General features: G+C 40.1%; 1 protein-coding gene across 2 annotated transcripts in view; it reads right to left on the bottom strand.

Annotated features, from left to right (window-relative positions):
• Positions 1–14,095, bottom strand: part of scaper (S-phase cyclin A-associated protein in the ER) — a 59,848-nt gene extending 45,753 nt beyond the window's left edge. The window contains exons 1-10 of one of the 2 annotated variants that reach the window (XM_039614553.1): positions 13,990–14,095; positions 13,674–13,905; positions 8,293–8,410; positions 7,582–7,658; positions 5,971–6,168; positions 3,349–3,449; positions 2,189–2,302; positions 1,576–1,691; positions 1,191–1,477; positions 353–697 (exon numbers count right to left, since the gene is read on the bottom strand). In XM_039614553.1, the coding sequence (XP_039470487.1) occupies positions 353–697; positions 1,191–1,477; positions 1,576–1,691; positions 2,189–2,302; positions 3,349–3,449; positions 5,971–6,168; positions 7,582–7,658; positions 8,293–8,410; positions 13,674–13,844 (1,527 nt within the window). In that variant the 5' untranslated portion in view covers positions 13,845–13,905; positions 13,990–14,095. The other variant, XM_031747371.2, reaches the window with a different exon arrangement.
• Positions 14,096–14,298: the final 203 nt, after the last annotated feature.

Genomic DNA, 14,298 nt, shown 5'->3' with positions numbered 1-14,298 from the left:
GTGTGTTTGCATTCTCCAAATGAGGAGAAAAGAAAAGAAAAGACAAAGCCTGAAGCAGAAGACAACAGTAATTAAAAACTTTATACTAAATAAATAAATAATTCAGTTTGTGCAGCATTTTGTGTTCAATAAAACTTGGTTGGAGTAGGTTGAATACAATCTACATCTACACACAACTATTCTTAACAGTGAATGGTACTACAACAACACTACACAGAGCTATATACTCTTGCCTACACATTTGGTCTGGAGGTCTCTTAAGATTGACTTTGTTTAGGCGGTGAAAGACCCTTGGGGACCCCTGCCCTCCCAGCCCTCCCCTCCCTCTGCTCCTCCATCTCTCAGCACTCACAGTAGAAAGCTCTGTGGGGTCCAGCACACTCTCCAGTTTCACCACTGCCATGGGAGTCTCAGCCTGTCCTGCAGCAGATGTGGCCATGCCCTGTGACGTGCCCCCCTCAGTCCCACTGTCCCCAAAGGCCAACTGTGTACTGAGGCCATCCGTCTGGGGTGGATCTAGTGATGTGGCGAGGGTCACGACAGAAACTGGGACTGATAAGGTAATTTCTGGTGGTGAGGTTATGGATGGGGTGTGCTCTGGGGGTTGGAATGGGGTAAGGGCTGCTATGGTGGGAGGCACGTCTTCACAGGGTGCGTCGACACACTGCCCCGAGCCTTGTGCACTCTCTGCTGGGGGCTGCACCGACAGTCACACACACACACAAACACACGCAAACTCAATTAAAGACATGCATATATAAAGCAATTCATGAAAGAAATACAAAAATAAAATAAAACCAAAACAGTCACTATTCAACACACAGCTGAAAAACAAATCATGCAAGGAAGCTGGAACCGACATGCCCTAAATATCCACTTATGATTAAAATAAACAAAGAATTTAGATAGCTATAACACACCCTTACCAAGTGTGTCTTGATGCATTGTCTGCGTATTTATTTCATGACAGTGAAGATGGGCTTTATGCCTCTGAAATGTCAGTGCGCAATCAATCGTTTCAAAGTTGATATCCCCGTCTCGACAGTCTGTCTATGAATACCATCAAGCCCAAACAAAAACAAATACGGCTGATAAAATGGTCTAGTGTTACAATACACGCTTATCATGAATAATTGATATACAGGGACTGTTCGGGCAGAAAGACGTCACAAGGTACTAAACATTAGTACCTCCATTATTTGTCCATTCTCTGGACCTTCAACCTCCTCTTGTGGCTCAGGCTCCAAAGGGATTTGCTGCTTGGTGTCTGTCCGACTCACGTCCTTGTGCTGGGGACACTCGGGACGGAGTTGCTTATTTGCTTGTGGTGGCACACGCGACTGGTTACCCTTGCTGCTGTCCTGTTTTGGGGTGACGCTAGCCAAGACAGGACTGACCTTGGCAACCATGGCGGCGGAGCGAGGTTTGGCAGTGCGTCCTCGCTGTACCGTTTCCCAGCCTTCTGCGTCCTTTTTACCTGTGAACACACAAGGCACTCCGTAAATCAAGGAGAAGATTAAACTGCACTCTCTTTTAAGTACAGAGTGAAGTGTGATTTTATGAGGGGTTTCTTACCAGGTTTTTCTGCCTGGGATGTTGTGGGTTGACTGGAGCCAAGGACGGACTGAGTGCACTTTACTCGGTCTGCCCAGCTGGGGCCTGTGTGAGAGTGCCTGGTTGCAGGAGGACCACTGAATAAGACACATACAGAGCATGCATCAGAACAAACAAATGGCCATTAAACTCAACAGGTACAATCCCCTCCTTCCATGTCTGAGCAGCTCCTACTGTATTGCCTGTCTGTAAAGCTTCAGCAATCTTAAGAAAGCGTCTAGCCAAAGCATCTGAGTACATTCCACTGTGAGATAGCAATGGACGTATTGGACAACAGGCCTCCGTCATGATCAATATCCATTTCCTGCAGCATCAGATTACAGAGCGGTGCACATATTGAACCGATGCTTCAGCAGTCTTTAACTGACACCTTCCACTGATTCTGCGGCCCAAGAGTGAGACACTCAACAAATTGCATTAAACAAATGCTTCATTGGCTGTCTTGCTAGATAGTCTGCACTTCCTAACCTCTACAAAAACAACCATAATGCATCATAGCAAATATTGATTGGTGAATCACAGGATGCCTTATGATACAATGCTAGACTGGAAACAATAACAGGTAAAAGCTTACCCAAAGTTGAGGGCACGACGTGCACCTGGCGTAGGTACCATTCTGTCTGTGGGGCTTGGCATTACATGACGTCCCGGAGACATCTTACGCACCTCCCAGGCTAAAGAAGTTGGCCTGAACAAAAGTGAAAGTGCCATGCATCACTAAACTTTTTCTAGTTGCCAAACACAAAGACTTGACTCACACATTTGCCAAATCAGTCAGATGGTTGATTCACTTGTAGCAATGTATGCAATAAATGAAGCATGTAAAAGTTCCAGGTTGTTCTATTGATTAACAGCCCGTTTCAAATTTACAGCTGCAATGGTCACTGTGTTAAAGAGAAGCCAATAAACTCGGGATCTCTTTGAATTAAAGCCAAGGCTATTGATTCATTCTGTTTGTGACTCAAAGTCAGGGACCGGACACCCACACTTCTGGTTCCACCTCGGGGAGCAATTCAAAGTGAGAAGAGAATGAGAATGAAAGAAAAACAAAAACAATGGGCCTCATTCAAGTTTGGAACAGCACCGTTCAACAGTACTGTCGGATTCAGGAAAAAAAAAAAAAAAAGCACACAAACCAATTTTGTTCTGACAGAACTGTGTGTATGTTAGTAAATCAAAATCGGACAAGCTTGTGTTTCACATCTACAATCTGCATGCTGCCATGCGCCTGTTGGTCTATATAAGAAAACAAGTTTCCCTAAGTGGATTTCCTTGGGAGTGACATATTGTGCATTAAATATCTGGAAGGTTTTGTGCCCTTCATTTTCTCTGGTCTTTGTGTTGGTAAAAACTAGGATTGAAAGGGTTGCACACTGAATATATTCAATGGAGGGAGGGGGGAGCTAGCATACACATTTTCAGTTAATATACTATGTTCTAAACATGCAGTTTAATTCCTTATTATTGTTTATGAACAATTTTTTTGGCTTCGCTTGCTTTGGAAAACTGTAAAATAATAACTAATAAGACACCAATACTACATCACAGTTCAAATATGAGTCTTTACATTTTTTTTGACACAGGCAAATCTAAATTTCCTCATAAAATAATGTACCAAATGTGTTTGCACACAGAGTTGTGCACAAAATGTACGTCTAGTTTACAGTCAGATTGTTCGTGAGCAATGCTTGTGAATGAGGTCTACTGAGAAAGTGAAGAGCATCTTAAAATTACCTGTTCTGAGCATCTGTTTTCTCCAACTTCTCCTGAAGTTGGATCCAGTCTATGAGAGCTTTGAAGTCCCGTACATAGTTGTCCAGCATCATCAACACCTCCTGAAGACAGCAGGTATAACAGTACAGAGAAACCACAATTTAGAAAACACAAAATACCAATAATGAAAAAGAAATACTAAAAAAATACAGCGCACAAAATACACTGACGTTTAAAATAAATAACTGATGCATGTGTCCTCAATAGTTGCTCAACACTAAAAGCATCTTTAAATTTTCTTACATATACCTGCAAACACCAAGTAACATCCATTGCAGTGTCTGCTGTAAATTGTGCAAACTACAAAGCAGAAGTCATAGTCATATTTTTCTAAAGGGTTATTTAAAAATAATCATTAGCTGATTTCGATCTGAGTGTGCAGTCAGAAATTTTGAATTCACTGATTCCAGCGTTTCGGTACATTTGAGTATACTGAACATATATTAGTGACTAAAATAAGATATTTCAGTGTGGTACCATGGGCCCCGGGAAATAAGGTTTGGCATTTTTAACCCTTTTGTGACACTTTATTATCAAAAGGATAAACTGAAAAAAATACAGTCTTTTTATTGTCTTCTTCACAGATTTTTTTTCCTAAAAAATTAAATATTAAGAGGAAAAATGTGCTTAATAAATTCAAAACTGACAAAAGAGAACTTGCAAAGTTTTGCTAGAAAGCAGTAGCTGACCCACAAAGTTTCAATGAATGTTAAGAAAAACACTTGACTGAAAGCTTCAAGAACAATGAAGGCAAATTCCTTTTAACAAATGCCCATTATCTGCACTTGTACTCAGCCAGTGTTAGTTACTCAGAGGTGGTAGGCTGTGGAGGGTTTTTTTTCTCCCCAGAGCTCTAATGAAACAGACACAACTGATTGATGGGAGCATGAAGGGAGTGGTAATTGAGAGTAAAGCTTCACAGTGCTTTTAGTTAATAGACAAGTCAGTCCAGTGAAAGATGCATTGAGCAGGTTTGCTGATTAGGGCTGGTTAACAGCCAGTGTCTACTGCTGTTGCTCGCTTCATTTGGTAATGAAGGTTTGCTGTGCATTTGACAGCTAAACCAACAGTGAGTGAAAGCACCATAAAGCAGAGGACAGAGAACAGACACGCTTAGCCAAAAATAACCACCAAATAATAATTCATGAGAAATGGATTTAACCTTCACGAGGCATTGTCATAAAGCAAGACGGCCAGTAAAAGCTTGTGGTCCAAACAAAAATGATCATCCATTTCATGTTCAGTCAAGGTCAGACTTATTGACTTCTGGGAAGGAAATATTTTATAGTTCGCATTGTCTTGTTTTTTTTTGTTTTTTTTAATTTATTTGAACGCCAGAAGTCCAGAATAGCCGGTTTCTGTCCATGTACACAAATTAGAAAATACAAGTCTTAACTGACCTCAAAGCAAGAAAAATACAGAGTATGTTTCTTGCCTGTACTGGGTGATAAAAAGCAAAAAAAAAAAGTTAAAAATGGGTAAAATGAGCAGTTTGTGTGAAGTAATTAGAACTGAGGTTGTGGGGATTATGCTTAAACACACAGGAATCATTCTGCTGTATGGACAATTACCCTGTAAATGGAAAACATTAGGTCAGGGCTAGTTTTTCTCCCTACATTCCCCTCAAAATTACATAAAGTATTACAGTAACAGAGCTGCGGCAGAGAATTACTTCCTGATAATGATTGTGTTGATGTTCATAAGTTTTTAGGTGGAAAAAATGGTGAGCTGTTTGTGTGAGAGAGTACACATGCTGATTGCCCACAGCTACACCAGGGGATTGTGGCTGGGGGCTATCAGAGCACTCTGCTTCCCCTCCAGATGACTCCATCATTTATCAGTGTCCATTAAGCCCAAGCTGGGTGGGATGGGGGATTATGAACAGCGCCCAGCTTCATGGCCATTAGACAGCATTAGCGTGTCGAGAGATATAGTGGTATGAGAAAGGAAAAAACACAACTAGCAGCTTGTTGTCTGACACAGGACACATGACAGCGTGCTGATCACACCGCAGGGAGCTGCACTGTGGCAATGACAGCGAGCCGACCACACCAGAGGGCTGTGGTACTGACCGCAGACCGTTACCAGGACAATGATCAGCATAATGCAGCACGGCAGAAGAATCAATGACTGGTACTATCACGCCCATACGCTCTGGAGCGACATATCAGTGCTACCAAAATACACTTCTGCAAAGCAGAGAATCAGAAATGTTGGTAGTTTATGTCAAAGAGCGGAAACCGCCAAACCCTGTTATTAACATGCATACGTATTGTTTACAGTCAGTCATCAATATTATTCATGCCAATGTGAAGAGAGAGCCCTGTGATAATTGTCTCACCAGCAAGCCTTCAGAGAGGCCCTCTGACATTGAGCAGACTCGAGAGGAATGTGAGATGTTTGTCATGCTTTCAATGTCCCCCTCTAGTGTTCACAAATCATACGACATTTCAAACTTGCTAAAGACATTTGTACAGGTCAGGACATAAACCCAGTGATCCCAAAACTAGGATCAGCATTCCTATGTGGACCTTTTTTCCCCCCATTTTTCGTTCTTGTTTTTGCTCCTCGATGCAGACTAACCTTGCATTCTAAGACGCTCTGATCAGATTCACAAGTGACGTAAATCTCATCCACAGCCCGACGCAGGTTGTCAAAGAGGAATGCCCAGTAGCGCGCTCGCAGGTCCACCTTTCGGGGCTGTCTGACTTTTGTGGGGCTCTTCTCTGGCCCCTTTTCCAGCAAAGCTCCAGCTGTGCCTTTATTTTCCACGGCAGCATTCTGTGGAGAAAGAGCAAACTAAAAAGCTCCATCTTTCCTCTACCGTTCATAGCTGCTCTGTAAGGACTTCTCCTGACTAAGGCAACAAACATAGTTGTCATAGCGCCAAGATGACAGCAAATATGATGGAAACATTACTTTGAACTACCACTTTGAATGCAAAAACTACAGAAAACACCATGAGCAGAGTGCCACGAACAATAAAAGATAACATTTAGGAAAATGGCAAGAATATATATTTTTTTTAAATGTAAACATACACATTATCGCAGTATCTTGACACATTATCTGTACTTAAGGCCAAAAGTAAAACACAAAGTACTCCAGTTTATTAATCAGTCCCTTTATAACAGTATGGTATGCTTTACTTTTAGGCTTTAGTTTATTTATTTGTTTTATTTCAATATCCAACTCACATTTAAAACAAATACCACTTCAAAGCTTTTAATAAACACTTACTGTTTAGTGATAAAAAACAAACAAACAAAATAACAACAACATTAAACTAAAATTTGACAAATTGCTAAAAAAAAAAAAAAATCAAATTTGAGATCTGCAGGTAAAGAAGTTTGGACAGTAGCGCAATACCTTCTCATAATTGGGAATCTGATAAGGAAATTACTTCTGACTGAGCTCAATTAATCTTTTGTTCTGAAAATCTCCAGTGTCCAATAAATAAAGAATAAGATATATTATAAATTTTACCTCACTGCATATTTTTGGTTTTGAAATGACAGCATACAGCAGCACACTATTTTCAAACAGCTACTTGCACTAAATAATGAAGATTTCCAACTAAAACCTGATCAGTTTAAAATAATGATAAAAACTAAATGTTAAATGAGAAACTTTGACTGCTGAAGCACTGACATCACAGTGAGCTGAATTTTTAACATCATGTCGCTGAAGTTGTTGGGAAAGCACAAACACTGACTGCACAGCAGTGTTACAGAGTCATGCTACTTTTACCTCATTACTGGGCTTTTTTGTATGGAAGCCCACTCACAAAGAAACTAACATCATTAAACATTTAACAGTCCAGCTGATGCAATAATCTCTTGTATTGGTTTGCCAAATTTCAGTTGCATATGAGAGAGAAGTACACACTGTGAAGGCCCATCAGAGCACTAACTTGAGGCAGATTTTGGTTGCATCCAGGAGAAAAATATTAAAGGACTTCATACACAATTTTAAAACAGTACTTTGCCTTTTGTCCCTCTTTTTGACCACCTCTTCCTCTTTGACATAAACATGAATCCCAAACCAAGACTGCAAATAAGGGGAGTTACGCAACCACCACAGACACGCTTGCATAGAGTTTGTTTTTTATGGTTTCAGTGGCATGAGGCAGACGACAAAGATGAAATAAGTTAGTAAAAAGTGCCCTCTAGTGTTAAAGGACGGTATTCCAACCTGCTTTTTATTCCTTTGTTGTCCAGAATTGATTCTCTGAGACCTGGAACTGCCACTGGAGTTGCCTTTGGACTTTGCTAAGTAAAGAAGAGAGAAAACAAAACAAAACAAAACAAAACAAAAAATAAAAATAATGAGGCTTGCATTTAGATAGTGGATAAATAATCAGAGCTTAAATCCAGCCAACAATGAATATATAATTGTTGTAACAAATAAATATGTCAGATATTTTTTAAAAAAAAGAGAATCATTGAGAAGTGAACAACAAAATAAACACATCATTGTAAATGATTAATTATCGAGTTGCAGAAGATTATGTAAGCCTTATGTTAAACATAAAGATTACAAACATAAGATTCATGTGCAATTTGAAAAGCTGGACCTTAATTCATCCTCAAACTTTGGAGCAAAAACAAGGCCTTAAATAAATAAAACTGAACTGAAACTGAACTGAAAATGAGAAAGTGGGTGAGCATGTTGAGTGGGTTTCTCAGAAGGGTTAGGATTAGAAGATTTCAAAGACAACCCCCCCCCAACAGTTAACAGAATTTTTAATGAATAACATATAAAATGCTGAACAATATTGGCAAAGACAGATGGGCCGTGACCCCAGGATGGTTATCACCTTTAATGAATTATCCACAACAACATCGGCAGCATCATAAATTAACAGCATAAAGAAAAAATTTCCTTTGCATTAAAACTACCAACCTTCCTCCTCTTTGCTCTCTAGAGGGACGCTCCAGGCAATGAGGTTTCGAGCAGCACGGCCCTCTTCAGCAACTATCTTTCGCACTTTGTCATGGCTGTTGGAGCGCTGAAATGAAGCCTGCAGGACAGACATAACACTCAACACATTAAATCTGACTGGATTTTCCTCTTCATTTTATTCTCGACCTAACAAAGGATGAATCAGAGTGTTAGTCACATTATTTGTGCCAGCAACATCTCTCAAAAAACTTGGGATGGAGGCAACAAAAGGGTTGAGGGAGTTTTTCAGAAGTAAAGATGGGCAAAGGTTCAATCTGGAGAAGTGCGTGTGTGTGTCACAAGGCTGGAAAATCAGTACTGGCCACCGTGACCTTTGGACCGTCAGTTGGCACTGCATTAAAAATGTGTTTTATTCTTTTATAATGATCACTGGATGCATTCAGAAAAACTTCTAGAAATCACTGTCTAAACACAGCTCACCATACCATCCACAAATGCAGGTTAAACCTCTTCCACCATATTCTATGGGCTAAAGCTAGAAAGATGGTGATAAACCACACACAGTAGCCATTAAAACAGCATGGCTTCATAGCTGAAGAGTCTGGGCCCTGAACTGGCCTGCCTGCACCCCAGACCTTTCACCACCAATACAATAAAGATGACCCAGGACTCTTGAGCAGCTAGAATCCTGTATCAACAAGAATGGGATGACACTCATCTCATAAAAGACAACAGCTGATCTTCTCAGTTCCCAGAAGTTTATGGACTCTTGTTAAAAGAAGAACAGATGCTACATATTGTCAAACATGTTCTTGTCACAGACTTTTTTTGTTGCGATCACAAAACTACCTATTTTTTTTCTTTATAAAGTACAGTAAGTAATTTGTGATGTTATTTAAACGAATAAAACCCAAAGCAAAACATTTTGTACTCATAAATATACACCGATTACTGTGCAATGACATCTTCTAACAAATTAACATGTTCTCATAAACTTAGAAGTAATCTAGTAATACTTCAGACATGCGACTGGTTTGTGTAAGTCACGATGTTTTCCCGCCATCTTGAATACTATAGCTGAGGTGAGCGTCAGCATTCTGGCTAATCACATTTTATGTATTTGGCCTGAGACCGGCCACATATGTAGTTCGCTCCATAAGTTACTTTTAATTTAAAAACCACAAATAGTGCTTTCAAACTATACATCACCATTTAAGATTTGTACATGTAAATTTTTATCAACTCTTTCTCAGTATGCTTTTATCCTCCTCGACCACTGCTCCGTCCCTCATTCCACCTCAGCGTCTTTCTCCTCACCTAAAACCTAATCTCCTGAATTAAAGTCAGGGCTCTAACACAGGAAAATCGGCATTAACGTGCTCGTTTATTCCCGATATTATTGCAATTACTTATTGCCAGCAAATTAGACATGCAACGAGCCAGAGAAAACAACAAACAGCTGGTTGTAAGCTAACATCGTGCCAGCTAATGTTAGGCTTGAGTGTCCAACGACAACAACAACGAACCCCCCCACCCCCACCCCCCCACACACACTTTCTCTCTAAAAAACAGCTTGATTACATTCTCACATCATATGAAAGTTTATTTTCCCAAGTATGTTAGATCCACTTCAAAGAAAGCTTCACTAACAAGGGAACAGCAGTACGCTAAAGTTCAGCATATCCTCAACAACTCACCACAACACTGATGTCATCAGTCAGAATTGAGCATCACTAACTCATCAACTCACATCAGACTAATCGTACAGGTATAGCCTCCTCCAAAGTAAATAGACATGGACACTTGAGGTAAACGTCTGACTGGTGGCCTACACTCAGTAGAACAAAAGCCAGTGTTGTTTGTCATACACTGGCCACCACAGCTAGGATTATGCATTTTAATTGGAGCAGTAAGAAAACAGAATTGCTATTGCAATCTACTGTCATCTAGTGGTGAGATTTTACACACTGTACTTTTAAAATGGCACATTTTCTCAGTTCAAACGTTTGCTATGTTTTCTATCTTCTAGTGTGAATAAAACATGGGTTTATGACATTTGCAAATCCATGCGCTCTCTTTTAATGTACATTTTACAGACCTTGTTCAAATTGGAGCCTGCACTGCCTTAATTTATTATATAAGTGAATATAAAATAAGTAAACATTCACAGCTTAAACTAAATAAATAAAATATGTTTGTGACCCACTTTTTATGTTCAGCATAAATAGAGTTGTAGATAACATAAAATACATACTGACTAATTCTCACCCAATTCTTTCAACAATAATAGTTTTATGAGCAATGAGCAGGCCTGAAGCCTAAGTACTGTTGCTATGGTTACTTCAGTTTTAATACACCTCAGACACTGATTTTGTTCAGCCGTTAAAACAGTGTTCAGCAGTACAATGTGTTTTCATTGCCCCAAAAATCAAAACAAAACGGGCAAAAACACTCAAACAAGGAAATGAATGGTACTTTATGTTCATTCAGTGCATTTTCTGCAGATTTTTACATCAAACAGTAAGCAAAAGATACATTTACACTTAAATAGCAATTTTAAAATTTTGCCATAAAAGCTCTGATTATGTTGCTATGATATAAAAGTGTATGGAAGCGGTCTACAGGGTCATACTCTGACAAGGAACAGCTAGAGGCTGAGGCTCTAAACCCGTTCTGTGCAAAGGATGCATCACGGTTGACCTACACATTGAGTATGCATCAGTGAACTTGACTTTAACCCCGGGTGAAGTCGACACTGCGAACCAAAATAAATACAGCGACATCACATTCATTAAGATCCCATGTGATGAAATGTAGCATCGGCATCTTTCTGGATCCATATCTCATAGAGAAAATATTTGGCTATTTGTATCTTTTAGACAGCTGATGCATTACTGCAGAAAGAAAAACTGGCTGAACAATAACAGCACAAAAAAGCGGTGTACCACTGCAGTCTGCTTGATTTAATTTGGTTCTTACATAACTAAATATTCTGATTTCTGGCAATCAGTGAACAAACCAACAGCAAGAAAAAAATACTTGGAGGTTTATCATTCTGCGTCTTCCACTTACTGTGTTTTTCCCCCAGAATAGACTGTACCACTTCTGCACTTGTCATAAATTATTTACTCTACTGTTGACTAGAGTCCAGACCAAACTTGAATATTTTAGACAACTATAAATCATAGTTTTATACCTAATGAAAATAACTATATAAAATAATAAACATCAAAAAATCAAAACTGAGAGCCAGTTCTTCTCTTAACAGAAATGAGTCATGGAACAAATCATTCTCTCTTTTCCTGGATGTCTCTCACAAGCGCTACTGTTCAGATAAGAAAAACAAAACTGTCCTTCTACCACATTTGCAACTGAAGAGATGAGGCATACATTTTCAGAGGTAAAGAGTAATAATTAGGGCATAGCTTAAGTCAAGAAATATCAAAATAAAAACAGTGTATACATACACCACCTTAAATTCAAAAATAACAGAATAATGTGAACATGGCTCATTAGGCATTACACATGCAGAAACAGAATGCGTGTATCGGTCTGATACTATTTAATGTCCCTAAGGGAGATACCCAGCTGACCTACTTTGGTGAGCAAAATTCTTTACATATCAAGTGGCCTGAGCTTTATTTTGTCAAGTGGAGAATAAGACTACACAAATATTTAAAAAAAATACAATAAATCATTCAACAACACAAATCCACCAAAGTAGCAAGAGCTACTGATGCAGCCTGTCCTAGCTCTTTACAGTAAATGTTTACTCTGTATCTCCTGTGCTTGGCAGCCAGTGGATGACAAATAAGTGTTTTGAAAATACCTTACCTACTCGCAACTGATGGCTATCTGAGTGCAGGAACCTGAGGCCAAAAAGGCTTAAAGCAACATTCTCTTTATCCACTTAATCAGCTACAAACAAGCTGTCTCCCATTGCACCATAAAAGAGAAAGATACAATGTGGAGCATATCTTCAGCCTTCTTCTTTGATCAGGCAGTCCTTCCACATGCACAAGAGAGCATGTTTATTTTCTAGACTGTGCTGAGTAAGGGGCAAGTGTAAAGTTTCCCTTCTGGCAAGGTCTACAAACAGAAGTAGCAAGACAGTGGAGTGGGTGAGAACAAGCTCATTAGTAAAAGCAGTAAAAATCCAAACATCACAGGATACATACAGAATAGAAGTACAATCTGTAAGCAGGCTCTTCGTCTTTATCCACTCCTGACATACTTGACAGCCCACTTCAGGCAACCTGTTCCCTCTCACCAGCATTGCCACTTGTGCAAGGTGACATCGTCATCTGACAGCAGGACCAAAATAGACTCCCTCTGTGTAGTCCACACTGTTATAGCAACTTGCCCAGCTGTGTCAACTCCTCTCCCAGTAGCAAGTGAGAGACAAGTGCTCAGTAGCCCACCACGCCTCCCTTTTACTTTGACTATTCTGTTTGCAACTCTTGCCTGTAATCTAGTCTGAGCCCCTAGCACTCTGCTGAGTTAGCAGCCACCTCTTAGGCCCGACTCCCTGCCTGCTGCCGCCTATCTGCCTACCACTGCATGCAGCTTCCTATATTTACAGCTCCCCTCCTCTCACTGCTCTGCATCAGAGCTCCCGCTCTCTCTCTCTCTTCTCATCTCTCACTCTTCACTCTCCTTCTACCACAACACTGCGCAGTCATGTGCACAAAGCAGGCCTGGCTCTCTGCCCCCCCATCCTGTACTTGCCAGTGATGAGAGTATAGCTGCAGGGTCAGAGACAGTGTATGCTAACGCAGTGCATTAGCCACACAAAGTGATGCTCTAGATCTGAAAGGAGCCGGCATTCAGTAATTCATATGTTGCTGTGGGACAAGACATACAAGGCCACATGGTTGACCGAATACAAATGGTGCAAACTTGGAATGTCTGTAATAACACTTTGGGACAAAGAAAGGAATCAACGCATATTTTAATATAGACTTGTTTACATTACTGCTGTTTTACTTTACAAAACACTCCCTTTACTTTCACAGTTTGGCTTTAATAACATGACATTACATATATATGCAGACAATTTGTAAAAATGATTAGCATCTTCACAAATGTCAATTTTATTGGGTAAACTACTACTACTACTACTACTACTACTACTACTACTACTAATAATAATAATAATAATAATAATGATGTATGCATTTTTCTTAACCAAGAGGACAAAAAACACAGTAAAAACGATATTTGACAATATCACACCTTCAGAAAGTAAGGTCGCCCCAAATTAGATTATTTATCGCGAGAACTTGAATTCCTAGCAAGGAATATCAAGGAATTTTTATGTTCTCGATTAAATTAAATGTTTTACTTCAGTTATTAGCTGCGAAAAACAAAGCAGCGCATACCTTCAAAGCACTTATGGATGCAATCTTGCTTTTGCCACCTCCATGCGAGGAGCCTGAGCTGTTGCTACCAGACCTTTCCCTCCCGTCCCCGCCTTGGCTGCTAACTCTCGGGCCGAGACGGTGCTGCCCAGCTCCGCGCCGCCGTCCATCATGGCGGTTGTCTTTGGACATCGACCCGCCTAGTGTTCAACGCTCAGTCGGTGACAAATAAAAGTCTACAGGTAAAGTCGCCCTGTTGTCAGAGGTGATGGGAAAAACATGTCAGATAAATACATGACAGTGTGGATAGCCTAACAGATGCAGGAAGTCTGAGGACCTTGCGTTTTTGACTGGCGTTTGGATGGTCCAATGAATTCGTCGTATGGTGGAACCAACAATGGCGCCAGCCAATCATTTAAATTATAATAAGGTCAAAGGATGGGATGCACGTTTGAGGAGGCGGGACTTCGAATTGCCTACCATGGCAACCACTAAGATCAGGCGGGACATTCAAGGAAGTTTGGTTGATTTGGTAGGACGTCAAGTTACCTTCAAACCGAAGGAAGACGACGAGGTGGAAAATCTGACTTCAAAATAAAGTCTTCTGGGGGGAAAAGAACATCACATTACACTAGCATTAAATCAC

This window comes from Oreochromis aureus, linkage group 7 (assembly GCF_013358895.1).
Source record: "Oreochromis aureus strain Israel breed Guangdong linkage group 7, ZZ_aureus, whole genome shotgun sequence".
Lineage (NCBI taxonomy): Eukaryota > Metazoa > Chordata > Actinopteri > Cichliformes > Cichlidae > Oreochromis > Oreochromis aureus.
The sequence above is the reverse complement of the archived record's forward strand: the minus strand, read 5'-3'. Positions and strand labels throughout refer to the sequence as shown.